This window comes from Conger conger, chromosome 4 (genome assembly GCF_963514075.1).
Source record: "Conger conger chromosome 4, fConCon1.1, whole genome shotgun sequence".
Lineage (NCBI taxonomy): Eukaryota > Metazoa > Chordata > Actinopteri > Anguilliformes > Congridae > Conger > Conger conger.
The window spans coordinates 37691002-37712388 of NC_083763.1; the positions used below are offsets into that span (position 1 = coordinate 37691002).

Sequence of the window (21387 nt, forward strand, 5' to 3'; positions counted from 1 at the left end):
GAACTTGTGTGTCAACTTTTTAGCTCAGATACATCTTGAAAACACTGAAATCTAACAGGTATAAAAAGTGCCATTGAACCTTTCATGCATGCATGCATGCACTTCTTCATTTGGGGAAAAAAAAGCAAAGTATCGAAAAAGGAGCAGCTGTGTGTATAGATAATTATTGGATAAGATTATGGATAAGAGTTGCAATTCTGTAAATGGTATACCAGTGTTCTGTATATGAGCAAAATATTCACTTTGAATGTGAATCGAGGCTATGTCTCAAAACCAACGTTTGCATTTGATAAGACAACGGGCTGCCTCCAGACACCTCTGTAGGATGTGTTGTCTTTCTCACTGGCTGTGTCCGAAATGGCTCCCTATTCACTACCTAGTAAACTTGGTTGGCCATCAGCCATCTTGTTCTAGTGTCCGAATTTAAAACCTTCACATTTTGAGGGTACTAGAAATATCCCACAATGTACTGTAAAATCTAGTGAACAACCATGGTAACTAGAAAGGTGGATACAAACCACAATGCTTTGAAACCAGCTTTTTTTTTTTTTTTACACAAACCTTTTTTCAAGCTGTAAGAGACGATGGCGTGGTCCAGGAGCAATTCAAATTAAAGAAAAGCTCTTCTGGGTGTTGCCATGTTGATAACAAATGAATTTCAACAACAAATACATTAGTACAACTACCCTAATGTAGCCTAATATAGGTACTGTATTCATTATTCAGTCATCCAAAACCCTGTTCGCCCGTAAGTGGCACTGTTTGTTAGCTAGCTAAAATGCGATAATGTCTGATAGTTGACAGTTATTTGTAACGAACAAATAGGTTGCATCCAGTCTATGAACTAAAAGTGGCAACAGCATTCTTCAGAACCTGTGTTTTGTTCTGTTCAGGGGTCCCACACATAAAATAAGCCAATGCCATGTAGTTTCAAAAAATATGTTTTAAAAAATAAAAATTTTCGTAAAAATAAAAATGTTAATTAAGAATTAAGTTAAGTGAGCTGCATCTTGACTGGGCACTGCAATAGATTTTAGAAGATTTTAGAATATCTCTGGAGTAATGTTTCAAGAACTGGGTATTTTTGCTAATGGGTGGGTTGAGTTGATTGCTTTCTCACTGTAAGTGAACCGCTCCAGAGCTTGCTTGGAAGTGCTCTGATACCACCCTCTCTAGGCGGTCTCGGCCCGTTTGTTTCAGAGTGTGATTGCTATGTTTATACCTGCCCAAATGAACTGCAACAAGGTGGTAAGCGCATCAGGGTTTGATTCAACCGGACAAAACAAGGCATGTGTGAAAGCACCCTTAGAAACTGATTAACACACTCATCAATCCGAAGATCCAATGTTATCTAGAAGCCCATCCCTGTTCAGCAGTGACATTTAGGCCACCAAGTAAACTTGGCAAGTATTTTTTCTGGAGTGAATGGGTCAAACATGGGTCAATCTCATGTTAAATATCCTGTGTGTATATCCTGGGTTTTGTGTGAGAAACGGGTACTAGTTAGATAACTCATTCTTAGAATGGTAGGGTAACTATTTGCTGACTTGCTCATTATACAAGTTACACATAGCCCCATATTATTCTAGACAGTGCAGGACAAATTGATCAATAGATCAATAGATCACCGGTTATCATTGGACCTTTTCACAGAGATGGCTGATGATTGGCTACTGGTAAAATCAGTTCCACCCATGTGCTACTCCTTTTCTTGAGTAACTTGGATACATTTTTACATTTTCAGATCAATCATTTGATCTAAAATCATTTAGGCATTTGAGAGCTTGGTTTTTGAAATATTTGAATTATGGGAACTAAATTTATTTAGATGTGAATACAAAACCCTTATTTTCTTCCATCATCAAAGGCTAGCATGTAATAGCACTGACAGTTGGGTATGCATAGCTATGAATTCTTTGACCACTTAATTGATGCTTGTCACTATATTTATCGTTTTTATTTTATTACTTAAACTTGGAGGAAAAAGTTATACAAATCATAAAAATAATATAATAATAGATTTCAGCAGCATCGCTGCTTGGACGCATAATGACATGCTGAACTACCCACAGGGCAGTGGTTTCAGGCTGAGCTCAGCTGTGATGGTGTCATTTCACAGGCGCTGCCAGGTGGCACTGGAAAATGATCGGTGGAGGCTGCTGAGGCGGTGCCTACATGCCTGGAGAATCTTGGTTCAGGCAGAGCAGAACCGACAGGACCTCTTCAATCAACAGGAGGAGACACAACACAAAATTGCTGCCCTAATCAATGCTGCAAAATCAGGGAAACTGGGGGCAAGCAATACTGTGCCCTCAGCACCCTACCCCAGCCTACCCACAACTACTGTCCCACCTGAGACCACTTCTACTCAGTCCCAGGTGAGGGTAGCCTCCTTGCCTCCTCCAATGTGGACACACAGCCAGCACCACTCCAAGGTGCTCTGTCACAATGACTTAACATGGAGTGGTCAGGTCTGCACAGAAGCTTGACACCTTTACTGGCTTTGCCGCCGTAGCAGGCATATTTACTTTTTTACACATTGTGATAATATGCAGTGATTTTTCTGCACCTTTTTGAAGTTCTCATGCCTAAATGTTGCCGCAGGGGGTAGATGGCGTCCCCCAGAGGTTTGGCCGGAAGGAGGAGCGTTGCAAGGAACAGCAGGGCATTGTTGCAGAGCAGTGCCAGCATCTGAGGGAGCAGCGAAGGCAGCTGCTTCTAGAGGAGCAGAGATTGCTGAAACATCAGCGGAAGGAGCAAGGGATGGTCGGAAAGAAGCAGCAGTCTCAAAGCACTCCACGCCCATGCCCTGACCCAGAGGAACTTCCAGAAGGACCAAGGTATCCTTCAAGTATGGCAACCAATAGAGCAACTATCCTTCCCCTGGGCTTCCATTCATTATATTTGTTATCTACTGTGGTTTCGTGTTTAATTTAGCACTCGCCCCTCGTGAGATCTGCTGAGCAGCGGAAAATCCGCTTTTTTTTTTTTTTTTGGTTTTCCCCCGCAGTCACTACTTGTCTGCACAACTACCACCAGGTGGCAAATGTGACCCCTCTAATCCATAGTGGTCTGAAATACTTGCAGGTTCTGACAGTAGGGGGAGCTTGCATTATCATTATAGAGCTGAAATTTCTGTTTCAGTAAGTAAATGCAGTACCAAAATACTCACCAAAGGGAATTAGATGAGGGAACATGCATTAAAAACAGAACTAATACAGTTCCCAGAATTCTCAGTTCTGCGGTAATGAAATTAACAGCAAAGATATTTAAATCATAGCAGGAAAAATGTTCAGGTGGTGTTTTCCTGCTTTTGCCTCCATACTATGGCAATAATAGTGTTAAGGGAGCAGGGGCGGGAGACCAAGAGCAACCAGGATGGGATCTCAAAGTTACCCACGATAAGTCAGATAACCACTGATATAATCTAGGGAACCCTCAAGAGTGTGTGGGGCCACTAAAGGAGATGGGAAAACCAGAAAAGAAACTCCCTGCCGAAAACCGTGAAATCGATCGAGCAGGGTATCTGCAGACTAGCACGGAATTCCCGAAGATTCTCGTTTGAAAAAATTACCAAAACTCCCCGGCGTTTCACCAACAGAAAATCGACCTGTGAAATAACGTTGGTCAGGGATAAACAAGATTCCTCTGAAGCAGCGGAAGAGTCTCGATAAGGCTATCTCAGGGTGAACCACCCAACCAAAGAAACGCAGAACTACCAGTCCCTACACTCGTCATTAATTCTAAAGAGGTTCCTGAATGCCTTTGAAGGCTAAAAGCAATTCAGTTCTCCAGCTACCTCTTTACCGGCTCAGTACTCATGTTAGAATGAAACCCCAAAGCCCAGAGCAGTGGCAGGAAGCAATGATTACATTACATTACATTACATTAATGGCATTTGGCAGACGCTCTTATCCAGAGCGACGTACAACAAAGTGCAGAGTGCATACCCATAACCAGGGATAAGTGCGCTGAAAGACCCTAGAGGGAAGTACAATTTCAACTGCTACCTGCACAACAAAAATAAGGACCAGGGCCTATTTGATTTTATTATTTTGATTTTATTTTTTTATCGTACTACCGCAACACGTGAATGTAAGAACAAACCCCTTAACTAGCCAAACACTGCTTATCTAGCCAAACTGAAACATCCTGATACACAAGTAAATCACAGAAAGACAACAATTAAGGTTTACAGGGAGGTAGGGAGGGACAGGGAGAGGTGCAGCTTGAAGAGGTGCGTCTTCAGTTTGCGCTTGAAGATAGGAAGAGATTCTACTGTTCTGACCTCCACGGGGAGTTCGTTCCACCACCGTGGAGCCAGAACAGACAGTGGTCGTGAGGGTGAGGTGGAAGTTCGGAGAGGGTGAGGTGCCAAGCGGCCTGTGGAGGCCGAACAAAGAGGTCTGCCAGGGGTGTAGGGTCTGCTAATGTGGGATTACACCCACATTCAGCATGTGGAAGGTTATTTATCATGATGAATGTGGCCTGCACGCCCTCTCGTGATCTAGAGAGGTAAAACCCAGAATCTCCCTATGTAGGCTGGGGAAGCCATGACAATGGTATTATCACAATGACATTTGCCTTTTATGTGATGGAAATAGAAAAGCATGGACGCTCTGACATTTGTTCACAACTTATACGTTTCACACTATCAATCGATCAAACAAGTCATCAAATGAAAAGAACACTGCTTCATTACCAGGCTACTGGTAATGACAGAATAACAATGCTCTGTAGGCTAGCAACCAGTGCTCCTAACCAGTCTGCACTGAGTGGTAACTCGGCTTGAGTTATGTGACATGGAAATATGTGGGACTGTCATGTACAAATCATGTTGTTACATTACATTACATGTCATTTGGCTGATGCTTTAATCAACTGTAAGTCAGGACACAATCCTCCCCTGAAGCAATGCAGGATTAAGGGCCTTGCTCAAGGGCCCAACGGCTGTGCGGATCTTATTGTGGCTACATCAGGGATCGAACCACTGACCTTGTGGGATCCAGTCATGTACACTACAGGCTGCCCCAGTTGTAAGGTTAGCTAGCTAGCTAACTATGGTTGTTATAAAGAAAAGGTCTATAATACATTGAAATGACATGAAATTAATATAATACGACGGTTATCATAATTTTTCAATCATCTGTCAAACTTTTTTTTTTTCCCCTTCTGCTGCTGCCTCCATCTTGCCAATGATTTGCAGGGCATTCTGGGAGATTTCTCATAACACTCGGTTTGAAGTGTGCCTCTGAAAAATCCCTGTTTGGAGGGCTACCACTTTGCCCTGCCCTTCTATCCCAAAGGGAATCGGGACACCCTACCCCAAGGCGTGGAGGCCCAACTGTGGCCCTGGGATTGGGCCCAAGCCTCTGTGGAGAGCACATAAATAGTCCTCATGTAGGAAGTCCCCCCTTTGTTAGATAGGTGTTGTCCAGGTCCCCTCTTGGTTATTTAAAAAGAAAATACACACATCATAAGTAAAATCTCAATAAACAGCATGATTAATGAGCGTGAAACAAAATATTCAATGTCTCTTGTTTTGAAAAAAGTCCAGAAACTATAATCCATTCTTGGCAGGTCCAGAGTGACAGTCTCCTCTTAGTAACATAGACGTGTATGTGTGTGCATGAGTCTGTGCATACCTGTGTTCTAGGTGTGTTCAGCAGGTGGCCATGGTAGTACATTCAGCACCTGAAACTTCCCTGCAGCCCCGTCCTTCTTCCCTGGTAACAGGTCAGTCTGCACCTCACTGATCCCCCTGCCACACTCCATCTACTCTTCGAGCACACACAAATACAACTCTCACACACTCTCACATGACAAACCACAGACTCACACTACACAAAGGCCACACATACACAACCAGGACTTGACATGAACATTTGCACCACCGGTCAAATACGCATAGAATCAGCAGTGGTGTGCAATGCCGTCACTCTCACTGTCCACTTTGGTGGGTGACCTTTTGGTAGCTTTTTCTATGAAAACAAATGTAGCTTACAAAGGGCATCTGAAAGAATCAATTTGAGATGATAATGCTCATGGGAGCATGCATATTCTCACTTGTTGCATCCTCAGTCAAGACTGAACTCAACCAAAATCAAACCCCAGCCAAACACTGCACAAGGGGCGTCATTTATCAATATTTTCGGAAATCCATGTGCAAATGTATGAATGACTTATGCCAGATTTATGAAACACACATAGACACAGCCTTTTTTCGTATCCACATGTGTATGTTGATAAATAGCGAGTAATCGTTAATCAAAGGCGCATGCACAAAATTTGGGATTTGCATAAATTAAAGCCCCTAAAACAGCATATGTGGAATTTCGGCTTTTTAAAGAAATAGTCGAAAAAGAAAAAACGCTCTGAAGCAGAGATTGTTCTGTTAATGGAAGTATAACAAGCCAAAAACATACACTGATCAGCCGCAACATTAAAACCCCCGGCTTAAACCAGTTTTTGCACAATTAAAAATGCTTTAAGCTGTATAAACTTGTCTATAAACACTTAATAGTGCATTGTTTTGTTATTTAAATATCTTGGTATGGAGGTCTACTGGTGTTCATGATCACGTGTATATTAACAGGTGCTCCAGGACCTGTAGAATCTTTCATATTTAAAAAATAAAGACCTGCCATATTTAAAAATGCATGGGATCTTTTCCAACATTCATTTCACCACATGCAGTACCATGTAATTCCAATGGAGGGAAGAAGGGTGAAACTGATGTAGGATTAGATAAATAGGGAAGATTCTTCAGATCCTAGAGCATCTGCTAAGATAGACATCATCATGAACATCAGTACGTACCAAAATATAAAAAAAAACGAAATAATGCACCCCTTCTCCCTCCCAAGCTGCAGCCGAATTTACAGATATCCAACTGAGACAAAACGCATGTACAACAATGCTCCCAACACTCTATTGGGAGCTATGTTCATATTGCCTCAGGTGTATATTTGTAAATTTGTCTAGCTAACTATGGCTAATTTGCTTGTTGCTACCGATAGCGAACTGGTATGTTATATATAGTTATATATAGTTATGTAGACTTTGCTTGGATAATAAGCAATAGTATCCAGAGTTTCAGTGATAGCTTGTCTGGAGTGCAATTTGGGCACCTACACACGAACAATCAGAATAAACCCCCACTCCATTGGCTGTGGCAATTTGAACCATTTTTCAACCAATGAGCTTGAATTATTGTACAGCTGTGCAATGTTTTGGTACAGAGTGACGGCCTGTCAACTGTATATTTTGAAACCAGAATTTAAGGTCTGTAAACACAGGCGAGGGTGAGTCAACATGTCAGTGAGCCTTTTTCAATGATAGGAAGGGATTTACAATGGTCTTGTAGCAATGTTTTAACACAAAAATCTTACCTATTGTCCCTTTTAACAGTGTTTTTTCTTTCATGTGTATTTCCCTCCAACAAATGAGTTGGTATGAAATAATGTATTAGCCTTATAATTATGATGTAATTTATTGCTGTACTCAGAGATAAGGTTGCTTATTTTCTTTATCTACGCTTGCCGATACAAAAGGATGACTGCATGTCAATCACATACAAAATTAAAGTGGGCATCTATCGCAGATAATGCGCTGCTAGCTTATACCGCACTGATTTTCCTCCTCCAACAAGTTTTCATTCTTTCAAATCGATGTGGTATGTGAACAGCTGTTTTAGGAATGTCTTTACACCTAGAAGCAGAGATGTTCACAAGGCATCAAATGCAAGTCCGAGTCCAAGTCAAGTCTCAAGTCTCTGAGCTAGAGTCCAAGTCAAGTCTCAAATCTCCAGAATGGTGCAGCCTAAACAACAGTATGGCTATAGAAATTAATCACGATTCCTATGTTAATTGAAGATATAGAAACCAGAAGTGTAGAAGACATATTTTGTATGTGACATCAACTGTGTGACAACTGAAGAAGCAGTAGTACCAGGGGCACACAAAAAGATAGTGGTTATTTCATTTATTTATTCATATATCAATGAACTACCATGCCTGAGCCAACGTTTTGGCAAAGCCTTTCTCAAGATGGCTTGCCAAAACCTCAGGTCTGGTGTGGTAGGTAATTGATATATCAATAAATAAGATAAAATAAATAGCCATTCTATTTTTTAAGAACTCTGTGGCTCATATGGCATAATGTGAGCATTACCATGGGCTGTAATATAAGATGATGGTCAATAACAGAATAGGGGCCGGTTACATGAACGCATATTAAGCATAATCCTGGACTAAATGCAGTTTTGTATGGATAATCTCCAATTAAATGTAGTCTACGACTAGGCTTAATCTGTATCTGCGACTCAAGAATAATAATTCTAACTTAATTTGTAAACAAATTTACAAAGTGTTGAAATTTGAATCACGCTGCAGTATTGGTTTATTAATATACTCTTACTTTGTCATTTCAAAATGAAAGGTACCTGTTAAGAATTTACTTCAATCATTCCAAAAGAAAAAATCTAACAAGATTAGATATTGTTTATGCAAGAAATTGGGAGCTATGATTTTTGGGACTACATCTACATTATGCTGTAGGAAAACCTAGAATCCTAAGGAATGCCATTGCCCTATTACATAGTAGAATTATAAATCATTTCAAAACCGCACGCAACTACAGTGCATGCCAAACTTGGGTTCTATGGTAGCTTTTAATGTTAACGTCAATTACAAACAAGCTCTCTCGAAAATACAGTTCATATTTGTATGACACTGGATAACTAACAATGTCCACGCAACTACTACATAACATCACCTAACAACACATTCAAAATCACTCAGTGTCATGCTTGCATATCGATCTTAAAGACCATACTGAAAGGTTTTTAAAATAGTGCAACCCTTGATCAGGCTCCAGATCAAAATCCCATTACGTGGCCGTTTTACTGAAAATGCAGCTTGTGTGAATGTTGACAATGAAAATGTTCGGGGCTTTTCAAGCCAACCTTGAAGGAGCTTGTTTTAATGTTACTGTACCTTACGCTCGTGGTTCTCTTGCATAGCTTTTCAAGATCAACCATTTCAAGTGCAGGTCAATGTCGCTGCAACTTGGCAATCAACAAAATAAGAAAATATAGGCTTCCGTTATGCTGATTAAACAGTGACACAAACATTATACTGAGTCTGAAACTCAGTCATTTGGCCAACAGTTTAGCCAAGTTACGTTAACGCAACAGTGAACAGCGGTGGGTCCAGCTCCGGTGCTGGTAAACTGACTTACCTTTCCGTGTGAGTTTTCAAATATCTATTGAAATTTGACGTGGTTGCTCCCGCATCTTTTATTTTAATTCTCCATGCATGTTTAAATATGGCGGGTCTTTATTTTTTGAAATATGAAAGATTCTAAAGGTCTTGGAGCACCTGTTAATATACTCATGATCATGAACACCAGTAGGCCTACATACCAAGATAATTAAATAACAAAACAATGCACTATTGTCGTTGCTAGGAAACAGAAGCTCTCAAGGTCCAATCTCCAATCAGTTGTAAAACAAGTCCAGGAAGTGAAAAGATCCCACGACAGCAGAGTCTGCAGAAAATTTGACTTTATTGTAGCACACGTGCACAAAAGCCAGTTCAAATCCTCAGATTTCCAACCTTGAATAATAGACAAAACTTTCTTTTTATGCACAATCCTTATCTCAGTACAACCAATAGCTTTCTTAAAAACCATCATATGACTTGGCTATGTTGCAGGTGTTTACTTTTCAGTCCTGAAACCACTGTGGCGAATTTTCCCCTTGATTCCCAAAACAAAGAAAGATCATTTTCCATACATTTTGTGCTATAGGCTGTGTCGTCTAATAAACTTAAATCTTTAACATGAAAAACATATGAAACACGGTGCTATTCACTATATAGTGTTTTCCAGAACTTTCTACGACCTATAGATCAGTTTTGGTGATTTCCACCTCATATTAATCATTTCACTTAACTTTGGATTACATGTGGGTCACCTATGCATTTCTAACAAAAATATTCATCAGTAAAAAGTCATAAAGAGTACACAGATGTACTGAGCACCAGTCAAATCAAACTCATAGAAATTATATGATAGACATCAAATGAAAAATAAAAGTAAGTCATAGAAAGTATAGATAAACTGAACAGCAGTGACATCATAGAAGATATACATTAATCATCAAAGAAATCATGGAATATATATTACTACACATCTAATCACTACTTTATTCTAAGTGACTAAACGTAATTCTTTAATCTTGCAGTCTTTGCTCTCTTTTCGACAGTGTACACTGTGGTTTCTTGCGTTTTCATAAGCTTGGTTATAAACAGGTTCTAGGTTCATTCAATTTAATAAAAACAGCATACATATGATATATTGATTATATGTTGTGTATACATATATATTGATACACTCTTAGCCTACATTTTCGAAAGCGTTGAAGGAACCAGCTTGTTCATTAGGGCAGAGTCTGATTTTGATTTGTACTTTTTTTGGGGGGGGGTCTCCTGCTCTATGAATTTTCCCTACACTATTAAGTGTATCAAGTTTATATAGCTTAAAGCATTTTTAATTGTGCAAAAACTGGTTTAAGTAGGAGATTTTAATCGGTGTATGTTTTCGGCTTGTTGTACTTTAATTTACAGAACAATCTCCGCTTCAGAGAAGCTTTTTTCTTATTCGACATTCCATATATGGTGTTTTAGGGGCCTCAATTTATGCAGGTAGTAATCATTTTGTTTGGCTTGATGAGCCTGAATTATTTAAACTTTATTTATTAATAATTTTAATAAATAATTGTTTAAATTATTTAAAGGCGGAACAACATGCGGAACTGTAATCTTAGCAAGCTGTGGAAGAAAACAGCATAGGGTGTTGCTACTAAAAAGGCACACGGTGTGGCGTGTAAAACAACGTTGGGTGTGTTTTAACTAAGGAATATATTTAATTAATAATTGAAATAATCATTGGCTGTCACATTATTCACTTTGTCATTTTCACGATGCCATTTGCCAGACTCTTATTGAGTCCTTGTGACTTGACTCAATAAGGAGTCAATAAGTCATTTTTGGACGAGTCTTGTGTGTGCGACTCAAGTGCATATCGCATAGTGTACATTCAGCATTACCTCTGGTGGTGACTGCAGCAAAGAACATGGAATAGAAAATTAGGCTGCTCACTCCTGCACGAATGTACAAAACCGTGAAAACATGGCAAAACAGCGCATCAGAGACATTTTCACTTTACACACCACAATGCAACAAATACTCAGGCAGAGCAATGCCTACCTTACATTTATTTTTTTCACTCAGCTGACAATATTTAGAGCAGAGCCAATAAAGGCAAGAATCATAGATGATTGACACTTTTCCATCAATGTTCTTTGGTAATCAGTAATATCCCTTCTTTCTCCCCCATGTGTCTCACTTAGGTGTTGTGTTCTCCACATTTGACTTCCACCATTTTTTCTCAGACATTTTTTAATTTAATTTGTTTTATTTCATTAGTTTTTTTAAACACAAAGTATGTCTGAGAGTAGATTCAGAACTTTTTATTGTTAACCAATCAATCTACCAGGAGACATCTGGCCAAACAGATACACCTGTCACTCTCATGTATATTTTTGCCTCAAACTCAATTGACCTTGCTGTTCCAATACATTTTGAGGGGACTATATAGAACGCGTACAAAATATAGAATTCATATTAAAAAATTTAGAGGCACAAAAGTGATTGATTGGTCTGCAAGCTGGTTTCTGTTCTCCAACCAATGACCATCAAAAATCTTTTTTTTTCTTCTGACTAAGGAGTCAGAAGTAAGGAGTAAAGACACATGCTGCAGAAAGTAGTTGAATGAGAAGTAGGATACTTTACTTTGAAATGTAGTTTGAGTGAAAGTAAAATATTGAAATATTTGGATGAAGTGAATGGATATTCTACCTCTATTTTTTAGTATTATAATTATTACAATTCAGTAATTATATACTGCTGTTATGGTAACCTCACTCACAGGCTCATCAAAGAGTTAAAGCTTGCAATGTGGGCCTACCAATACAAACTTTCAAATAACAAATATGAATATATTCTTTAACAATATTAATACACATTGTGTATTTGGAGAATCAAGTTGTATAATTGTTTGATCATTAGAAGATCTGAGATTACAAAGTGTCCTCTATGGGCAGAGAGTGCTATGTTTGTATTCCCACTTTGGCTATCAACACTTCTTGACTATTGTCTGGAGGTGTGGTTGTTTTTCATCCTACATAAACACTAGACTTGTTGATGAGCAAAGACTCAGAGTCATGTAGTGAATGGCTACTTATTTTCTTATTATGTAAGTCATAAAGATTTTGTGATTGCAAACCATTAAAAAAATTATGGGAAATGGAAACTTGTTCTTTATTATAATTATTTTATTAGGCTGTTTATACAGGGCCATGTTGTCTCACATCATTAAATGTAGAGAAACAACCTGGGCTTCCTCAGAAGTTCATTAGCCTAATTTACTCAATGATCAGGGGAGACTGGGGTAACAACATACCACTTTTAGGTTTAAAAAATGGAAACACATTTAAAAAGTAGCGGAAACTGCCCCAACTATAGGGCAAGTTGAATATTTTAAGCCGATAGCCTGAACATAACCTGCCCCAGGCCAGGTTAACCATGCAGCAGACGTTGCCCTGGCAATATACCTAGAAGTAACTTAGCTTCGTAGTACAGAACACCCAGGGTTAGCGCTTTGGTTAGCCCATAATCTCACTTAGTATTACACCCCCCAGCTCCATACTCAACATGGTTTGATCAGCTACAGCTATATTTTGGAACAGCTAGTCATACCTGGATTTTCTCGTGAACACAGGTAGTGCCACAGAGAATGGCATGCATGTTTTTTGACAGCCATATTGATTTCCCTCTTAATATGGACTTCTTTTGCATTTTGGAATTGATGCAACTGCACCTTGGATCAGTGAATAGGTTTGAACGAGTGAATCTTTACATCCTTGGTCACCAGTGTTTCTTGTCACCATCCAACCTATTACACTTTCTGGTAACACACTCAACAGCACAAGCAAAAGCCTGTTTCTCTCACACCTTTACATGTCTCTTGTATGTCTGACCCGCATCGCAGGTGTAGTTTACAAACCTGTGGGTCTACCACCTGTGTCTCTGTGCAGCAATGGAGGAACGTGCAAGGCAGCGAGCTGAGCGCAAGAGAGAGTTGAAGGAGATGAAGAGAAGGAAGGAGGAAGAGAGACAGGTGAGAACACAATGGTTGAGTATTAATGTTGGATTAATGTTGGACAGTGAGCTCCATGAATGCATTTATTTATTTATTTGGCTCTGTATAACGCAGTGTTCCAATCTGCCCCGGCTGCGCTAGTTGTACTCCAGCAAGACTCACAGTTTCTGCTTGCTGTTGACGTGTCGAATCTATACAGTCTTATAACCCACAAGACAGTGATTTACATTTTGCGTATGTGGCGAGTCTTTGGTACATCAATGAAAACAAACCCATCATTCTTCACAAGTGCAACTATGCAAAATCAACATGCCCTGTGTTCGTTTGTGTCCTTGTCTGCCCTAAATCAAAGTATTCTTACGAATAAAATAATGGTAAATTTGTAACCAATTACTTATACACTGTACAGTGCAAGTGGTTAAACTCACAGGACATTTGGTAATGCTATGGAAATATTTATTTGTTCGTTATTATGCACTGTAGCCTACTTTGCATTTATGTATGAAACAAGATGAAGAAATTCTTGTTTCTTCTTCTTAATTATAACTCACTGCTGGTACTTCAAATCGCGTTCAGGAAAGAGTCCTTACTTGAAATTTGAGGGTGTAAGACAGGTTCAGCTCTTTATTTGTGGTTCCAGGTAATGTGTACATTCTCCTGAGCTTTCTCCAATCTTACACAATCCTTACTGGGAATTACACAGTTTATATGCAGTATCTGAACAAATGGAAACTCGTTGAAAGGAAGTGCTTCATCCTCTGTGACAAAACACTCCTTTAGATATGATCATTTCTATTGACAGGTTTCCTAGTTTGGTCAAAGACAAATGGTTATTGGCACCTAGACCTCAAATCAAGGCATTTCAAAGGAAATTTAAATAGAGTGGGGAAACAGGGTGACTGTGGGGACATGCATTTGAAGGTGTGGGAATAGGAGCAGAACTTGCATGTAAAACATTTTTAATCAGTTGTATCTGGGAAAACACTGAAATCTAACAAAGAGGACAAAGAAAGTTTAAAACCTAGGATTGTATTAATCGCACAAGGTAACTGATTCCGCAGAGGCGCTCATAGAGATAACATGACAAGGTCTTGCTATCAAGGTCTTGCTACCAACATTTGCCCTTCTAAATGCTATTTTTACAAAGCTGGCTCGTTAGTCGACAAGAAGTTGGTTTACAACAGCTGAGGTAATTTCTGCTGAGTGTGATTTCACCAGGTGGTTTATATAGACTACGTACATGTTATCCTCCTAAATTAACCTTAATCCTAAGTTTTTATGGGTCTTTGCTTAAGACACTGTTGTCCCAGCAACAAGCCCGTCTATTTTCCCCCAGGGGAAATAGAAAAAGAGAAACTGCACCCCTGTGCCCATGTTTAAAACTTTCTTTATCTGAGTTGTATAAATAGAAACAAAACATAACTATGATTCAAATGTCTGTTTCCCTCTGGTGAGTATTTTGGTACTGTTGGTTACTTCTGGAAACCTTTCAAATCTTTCATGATAATGAATGCTTGATGAAAAACGGCACTGTTGCCCCCCTACTGTTGGAACTTGCAAGTACGTCAGACCACTGTGGATTAGTGCACCTATGCGCACCTGGTGGTGGTTGTGCAAACAACAAGTTGGCTGTGTGAACAACAAGTAATTACTGTGGAAAAATAACAAAAAATATCCTGCTACCTGCTAGATTTAATTTTTGGCAGTTTATCCCATTCTTCCTGGCAGATCCTCTCAAGCTCTGTAAGATTGGTTGGGAAGTGGAGAAGTTCTATGGGTTTTAAGTCTGGGCTTTGGCTGGGCCTATCAAGGACCCTGTCTGAGGTTATGTGCACTCTGGAGAAGGTTTTTTTCAAGGACCTCTCTGTATTTGGCTGCATTCATCTCTCAGTTCTGACCATTCTCCTTGTCCCTGCCTCTGAGAAGCACCCCCATAACATGATGCTGCCACCACAATGGACGCGCTTTATTTTACAGCCTGTTAATTACTTACTACGTACTAGGTAAGTACTATGAAATGGGCTGTAAAATGTACTTACACAGTCCTTGCATATGGTAATTGTCGGCTTTGTTTCAAAGTACTTACCACTGAAATTAAAGTACTTACCTAATAATTACACACACAGATGTGTAATACCCTTATACAATACCCTTGTCAGACACCACTTAGAGGACAGTTTGCAGTTCTGGGGATTGCACTATAAGAAAGATATAGAGGTGCTGGAAAAGGTTCAGAGAAGGGTAACCAGTTTCATTCCATGTATAAAAGATAAAAGTTATGAAGAAAGACTTAAGATGCTTAATTCCGTTTTGCTTTTAGGCAGCCTAAGCAGTAGGTACACTTTAGTGGTTGGAAAAGGCAAGCATTGCAAGGATGAATTGCTAGTTGTCGCCATTGTTATGTTATGTTACTGTATAATGAAAGTGTTACCACAAATGTTGTACATTTTAACTTAAATGCATCAATCTGGTGCACTTTGAGAGGAAACAATCCAATCATAAACCCCATGCAGTTTAATACAATAGAGCCATCAAATTAAATGCCATGTGTTATACTGGTTTATGTAAAGTGTTTAGAATCACACTCCAATGTTGCAGTAAAAACATGGCACCATGTCCTATGTCAGATTTAGAGATCACATTAAATTAAAATCTTGGTGAATGACAGTTAACATTTTACATTTACATTTACATTTTAGTCATTTGGCAGACGCTTTTAATCCAAAGCGATTTACAAGTGCATAGGTTCTTCCACAAGTCAACGCATCACATCCATAACTCGGAAAATACATATGAAATGCTGTTCTAAACATATAGTCATCATAAGTGCAATTTTGGGGGTTAGGGATATCATTATCAAGGAAAAGATTTCTACACTAATAAAGTCAACTTACATATTTTTATTTAGTGATTATTTAATAGGGACAGATACATGTAAACATAGATTAGTGTGAAAACCAGTGCAATGTATCACAGCATTTGTAGCATATGCTAATTTGCAATGCTTGTTCCTTGATGGGCTAACTGCAAATAGCTAAAATGGGAATCTCTTGAAGGGAGATATTCCAGCTGCATGACCATCCGGCAGCAATATTCAGCTTAAAACTGTTGATTAACGTTCAATAGCTTTATAGAAATTATATAATGTTACCTAGTCAGGATATAACTTTACTGACTTGATGCTGGAAATAATGTAGCCTATTAGCACAGCATGAATGTGTAGATAACATGAGTTCGATCACAGAGACTCCAGAATTAAAGTCGCTGATCTGCTGTTCTTTGCATTACATTATTACATTGTTCTGCTTGCAGATGAGCCATCCCCCAAAAGAAAAGGTGACCTTCCAAGCAGGGACCAAGTAAAATTGATGGTTGTACTAACCTGGAACAAAACACAAACGTGCATATTATTGATTGATTTATAGTTTGTGATGGTCTGCCAGCTTGGCACATGTGCTCCCGTAACCATGCCACAAGCATTTTGCCAAAAAACTGCTAGTGGATTAGAGGCAGATACCTTTGAAGCATCTGTGAAGGCTTGACAAATGTACTCCCATAACCATGATGCTTGCCATTCTGAACACTTGCAAGGTAGGAAGGAAATTAACTGATGCCATATTTACACCTTCAACACCACCATATACAATCAGATTTATTTCAACACATTCATGCTCACCACCTCCAACTTATGTGCAAGATAATTAATATCACCTAAGATGAAGCCATGGAATGTTGATCGTTGATTATTATTGACACGTTGGGTCGTATGTATGCTCTGTAAACAGATGAAGACCGGTGGCCATGAATTTCTAAAGTAGGGATGGATAGGCCATTGGGCAGCAGTGGTAGCTGCTTCGATCCTAAATAAATGTCCCAAGTAGAGCTTGGGTGACATTCCACTTTTAATTGGAATGACACTGAAAAGCAAGCTGCCTGCTCATTGGTCCTCTGGTTTCCTGTTATGAACAGTGTTTTATTTTCTTATGTATGAAGCCTCATGCGGCACTTCACATACGCTTTTGCCATTTTAATAATGCAATTTACTTTATCAAGGGGAAGAGAAGCTTGTTGTGAGGTTTGGAAATTCTAGCACGGGGCTTGGATGGTTAGACGGGAAATCAAAAGGAAATAGTCTAATAGGTATGGAACAAACAGGAGATGCTCATTATTCAACAAAGTCCAGCATAATGCTTCTGCCAAATGGGTAAATATTTGAGGACTACTCCTGCATTCAAAATTAAGTCTAACTGCAAAATAGAACTTACAATCCCAGCAAATTTATTTAGCTGAATGGCGTTGTCAACTGTAGCATAATATAATGAAAATGGTTTGAGGGGAATCATGCTATTTACACTTAGGTAGGGCTCCAAGTGGGGAGAAGACATTTAATATTTGCAAATGGCATCACCTATTGGGTTAGAATGAAAAGTAGAAAAGGGAGGATAGGAGAAGGGGTCGATCAAATGGTCTTATTTACTTATTAGACCTTTAACTATGTTAGGTTCAACTAGCGCTGACTGGATTTTTTGCTTCCAAGAGTTTAGATTGTAGTTAGAATGCCCACCTGAAACCCTTGTGAAAGACCATTAATTAGATAATATACATATGTGAGATGTGACTCACAGGTAAGGAAAGATATTTTGGCAGGGCAATATCAAACGGAATGCAGAATATTGTTCCAGATACAGTGGGGCAAAAAAGTATTTAGTCAGCCACCAATTGTGCAAGTTCTCCCACTTAAAAAGATGAGAGGCCTGTCATTTTCATCATAGGTATACCTCAACTATGAGAGACAAAATGAGAAAAAAAAATCCAGAAAATCACATTGTCTGATTTTTAAAGAATTTATTTGCAAATTATGTTGGAAAATAAGTATTTGGTCAATAACAAAAGTTAATCTCAATACTTTGTTATATACCCTTTGTTGGCAATGACAGAGGTCAAACGTTTTCTGTAAGTTTTCACACACTGTTGCTGGTATTTTGGCCCATTCCTCCATGCAGATCTCCTCTAGAGCAGTGATGTTTTGGGGCTGTCGCTGGGCAACACGGACTTTCAACTCCCTCCAAAGATTTTCTATGGGGTTGAGATCTGGAGACTGGCTAGGCCACTCCAGGACCTTGAAATGCTTCTTACGAAGCCACTCCTTCGTTACCCGGGCGGTGTGTTTGGGATCATTGTCATGCTGAAAGACCCAGCCACGTTTCATCTTCAATGCCCTTGCTGATGGAAGGAGGTTTTCACTCAAAATCTCACGATACATGAAATCTTGCTTGTTTGTAGGTGACCAAATACTTATTTTACCGAGGAATTTACCAATTAATTAATTAAAAATCCTAAAATGTGATTTCCTGGATTATTTCCCCCCATTCTGTCTCTCATAGTTGAAGTGTACCTATGATTAAAATTACAGGCCTCTCTCATCTTTTTAAGTGGGAGAACTTGCACAATTGGTGGCTGACTAAATACGTTTTTGCCCCACTGTACATATTTTTACAGTTTGGAAACCGTAACACTTTTAAGCTCAGTTAATAGTAATACTGTAATCACAACATCCCTGATTTCAGATGAATTGACCTAAATGTTGGTGAGGATATTTCAGCTTTCCTGAAAGTTGGTGGGGACATGTACCGACCATCCACACCTACTGTAAATCTATGCATATGACGGCAATTAGCCAGCCACCATAACAATATAAAAACATCAATATTCATGGTATGTAAATGCAGTATCACATCATCAAGTAACATAGGGTGGTCTGTCAATGTTGAACTGCACTTGTCATACCTGCAGGCCCACACAGTTCTTTCAGGTCAACACTTTGCTGCTGTAATTCTCAAACTGGTCACAGGTCTGCCAGGCAGCACAACTCTGGGCTATTTGAGCAAAAATGTATGAGATGTGTAGTGTAAGAAAAAAAAAAAAACATGTCACAAAGGGTGTCAGATAAATTCTTCTTTTTTTTTTTTTTCTTCCCATCACTTTGGTGTCCTGCCTAGTTTTCAAATGTCTAAAAACGGTCCTGGTTCCAAGTGTTCTTCACTTGGAGACAATGGCTCTCACTTTAGTTCTGTGAAGTCCCAGAGCCTTAGAAAGTCTTTACTTGAACCCAATAGAGATGCTGTGGCAGGGCCTGAAACGAGCAGTTCCTGCTTGATAATCTATCAATTTGGCTGTTGATTAAACAGCTCTTAAGAGAGGAGTAGGCTAAAATTCCTCCATCGTGATGAGAAAAACTGATATCAAATGATAAGAAATGTTTGGTTGCAGTTTTTTCTGCTATGGGTGGAGCAACTAGTCATATGTCTGAGGGGACAATTTACAGGGGTGATATGGGTGTTCAAAATAATAATAAAAAAAAAAAAAATCTGTTTTGTTTCGTGCTTACTTCGGATCCCTTTTTCCAATATTATATTACTTTATACAATGTGCATACTCAGTCTACAATTGGGTATTCTAATTTGGACCCCTAAAGAAAAAAAGAGATCCAGATTTGGAATTTATAAAGTACCTCATTCTATGCAGTTGAAATTGTACTTCCCTCTAGGGTCTTTCAGCGAACTTATCCCTGGTTATGGGTATGCACTTTGTTGTACGTCGCTCTGGATAACAGCGTCTGCCAAATGCCAATAATGTAATATGCCAGTGGATCTTGAATGGCCACTGTGCCCTGAGCAACAGTCCTGGTACTCAGCTGCCATGTAAAACCTGAATAACTGTTTTATCCAGACCCTGATGAGGGTGGAAGAAGAGCAGAGGCAGCAAGAGAGGAATGAGGAGAAGAAGAGGGAAGCAGAGATGAGAAGGGAGAAGAGGAGACAACTGAGAGAGGTCTGTACAGTGTGTGTTTTGTTTGTGAGTGTCTGGAAATTATTCTTGTGTTAGTGTGTGGGTGATTCAGTGTTTGAATGTGTCATATTTATATGTGTATTGCTGAACTGGTTGTGCATTTGACATGGTGTCAGGAAGAGCCACTATGTACGATGTTTGTAAAAAAAATCAATTAAAAAAATAATTAAAAAAACACCCAAAAGAATGCAAGAGATGGCCTTAAGTGGTGTTATTTGTCAAAAAACCCAAATAAACATCCATTTGTATTGACAGAGGTTTCAGGCTGTTTATAGGTTGGAAGAGCCCAAAATACACTGCAGCATTCCAGAAGGTCTCTTCATAAAGGCACAGAGGTTTTTTTGTCAGTGCTAATTAATACAATGGGCAACACCTGAGCTGATTGCTGTTTAGCCTTTGGTGAGCATGTGAGACTGCTGCTGTCCAAGATCCTATAAGCCTCCCTGGCTGTGTGAGGGAACTGACAGCGTGTGCGTGTGTGCGTGTGCGTGCATGTGTGTGTGTGTGTGTGTGTGTGTTTGTGTGTGTGTTTGTTATGGTTGTTGTTTTTCATGTGTGTGTTCAGAGGGAGATCGAGAGACAGCACAAGGCGGAGCAAGAGAAGCAGATGTTTGATAAGGCTGTGGAACACCATCACAGAGCCCTGCTTCTGCACCATGGACTGATTCCTTTGAAACGCCTACTGAAAAAGAGCCACACTCAAAACCAGGTGGAGACGGGACATATTTGATGGTTGTCAAAGATAAAAACTCAAAGATAATGTACTCCTTTAATTCAGCAGTTGTGAAGCATGCGCACAATGACGGATAAAACATAAATGTGTTCTGGGGCTCGCAGGAGATTTTCTGCACACTATTTGTGAAATTTGTTACACTTACACTTACACTTGCACTCTTTTTATGGTACTTTGGAAACTTGCCTTAACCCCTTCACGCAAGGTGTATGAGGCGCCATTGTGGACAAAAGTCGTTCAAAAAACAGAGAGGAAACAAATCATTTTTGCGCAGGAGAGGTCCAGTTAACCTTTGCTAGGAACTGAAACCCTGCAAGAGAGGTCCAGTGGACCAATGTAATTGTGATTTTGTATTTTAATTTCTAATTTGAATTGTGCAAAAACAGTTAGAATGTCCTAATGCCATATGACATTCCAGTTATTGATAATCAGTTGTTGATCATGTGCTTGGTCACTGCAAGTATAAGTAGACCTATAGGGACCATTAGCTGCAATGAACGGTTTAGCTTGTCAAAATATTTTTTCCCCACGATTGGTGCCGGGTGATCGTAAATAGCCTAAGGTAGCCTAAATGGTTTTGG

At 39.4% G+C, this 21387-nt stretch overlaps 1 protein-coding gene across 6 annotated transcripts in view; it reads left to right on the top strand.

The window, feature by feature from the left end:
• ccdc191 (coiled-coil domain containing 191) overlaps window positions 1-21387 on the top strand; it is an 80613-nt gene that overhangs the window by 47145 nt on the left and 12081 nt on the right. For all 6 annotated transcript variants that reach the window (XR_009708465.1, XR_009708464.1, XM_061237506.1 and 3 more), the window contains exons 8-13: window positions 2120-2378; window positions 2605-2840; window positions 5657-5736; window positions 13160-13242; window positions 19954-20055; window positions 20639-20782. Coding sequence is in view for 4 of the 6 variants with exons in the window: in XM_061237506.1 (XP_061093490.1) it covers window positions 2120-2378; window positions 2605-2840; window positions 5657-5736; window positions 13160-13242; window positions 19954-20055; window positions 20639-20782 (904 nt within the window). In the remaining 2 variants the exon portion in view is untranslated. The remainder of the gene's footprint in view (window positions 1-2119; window positions 2379-2604; window positions 2841-5656; window positions 5737-13159; window positions 13243-19953; window positions 20056-20638; window positions 20783-21387) is intronic.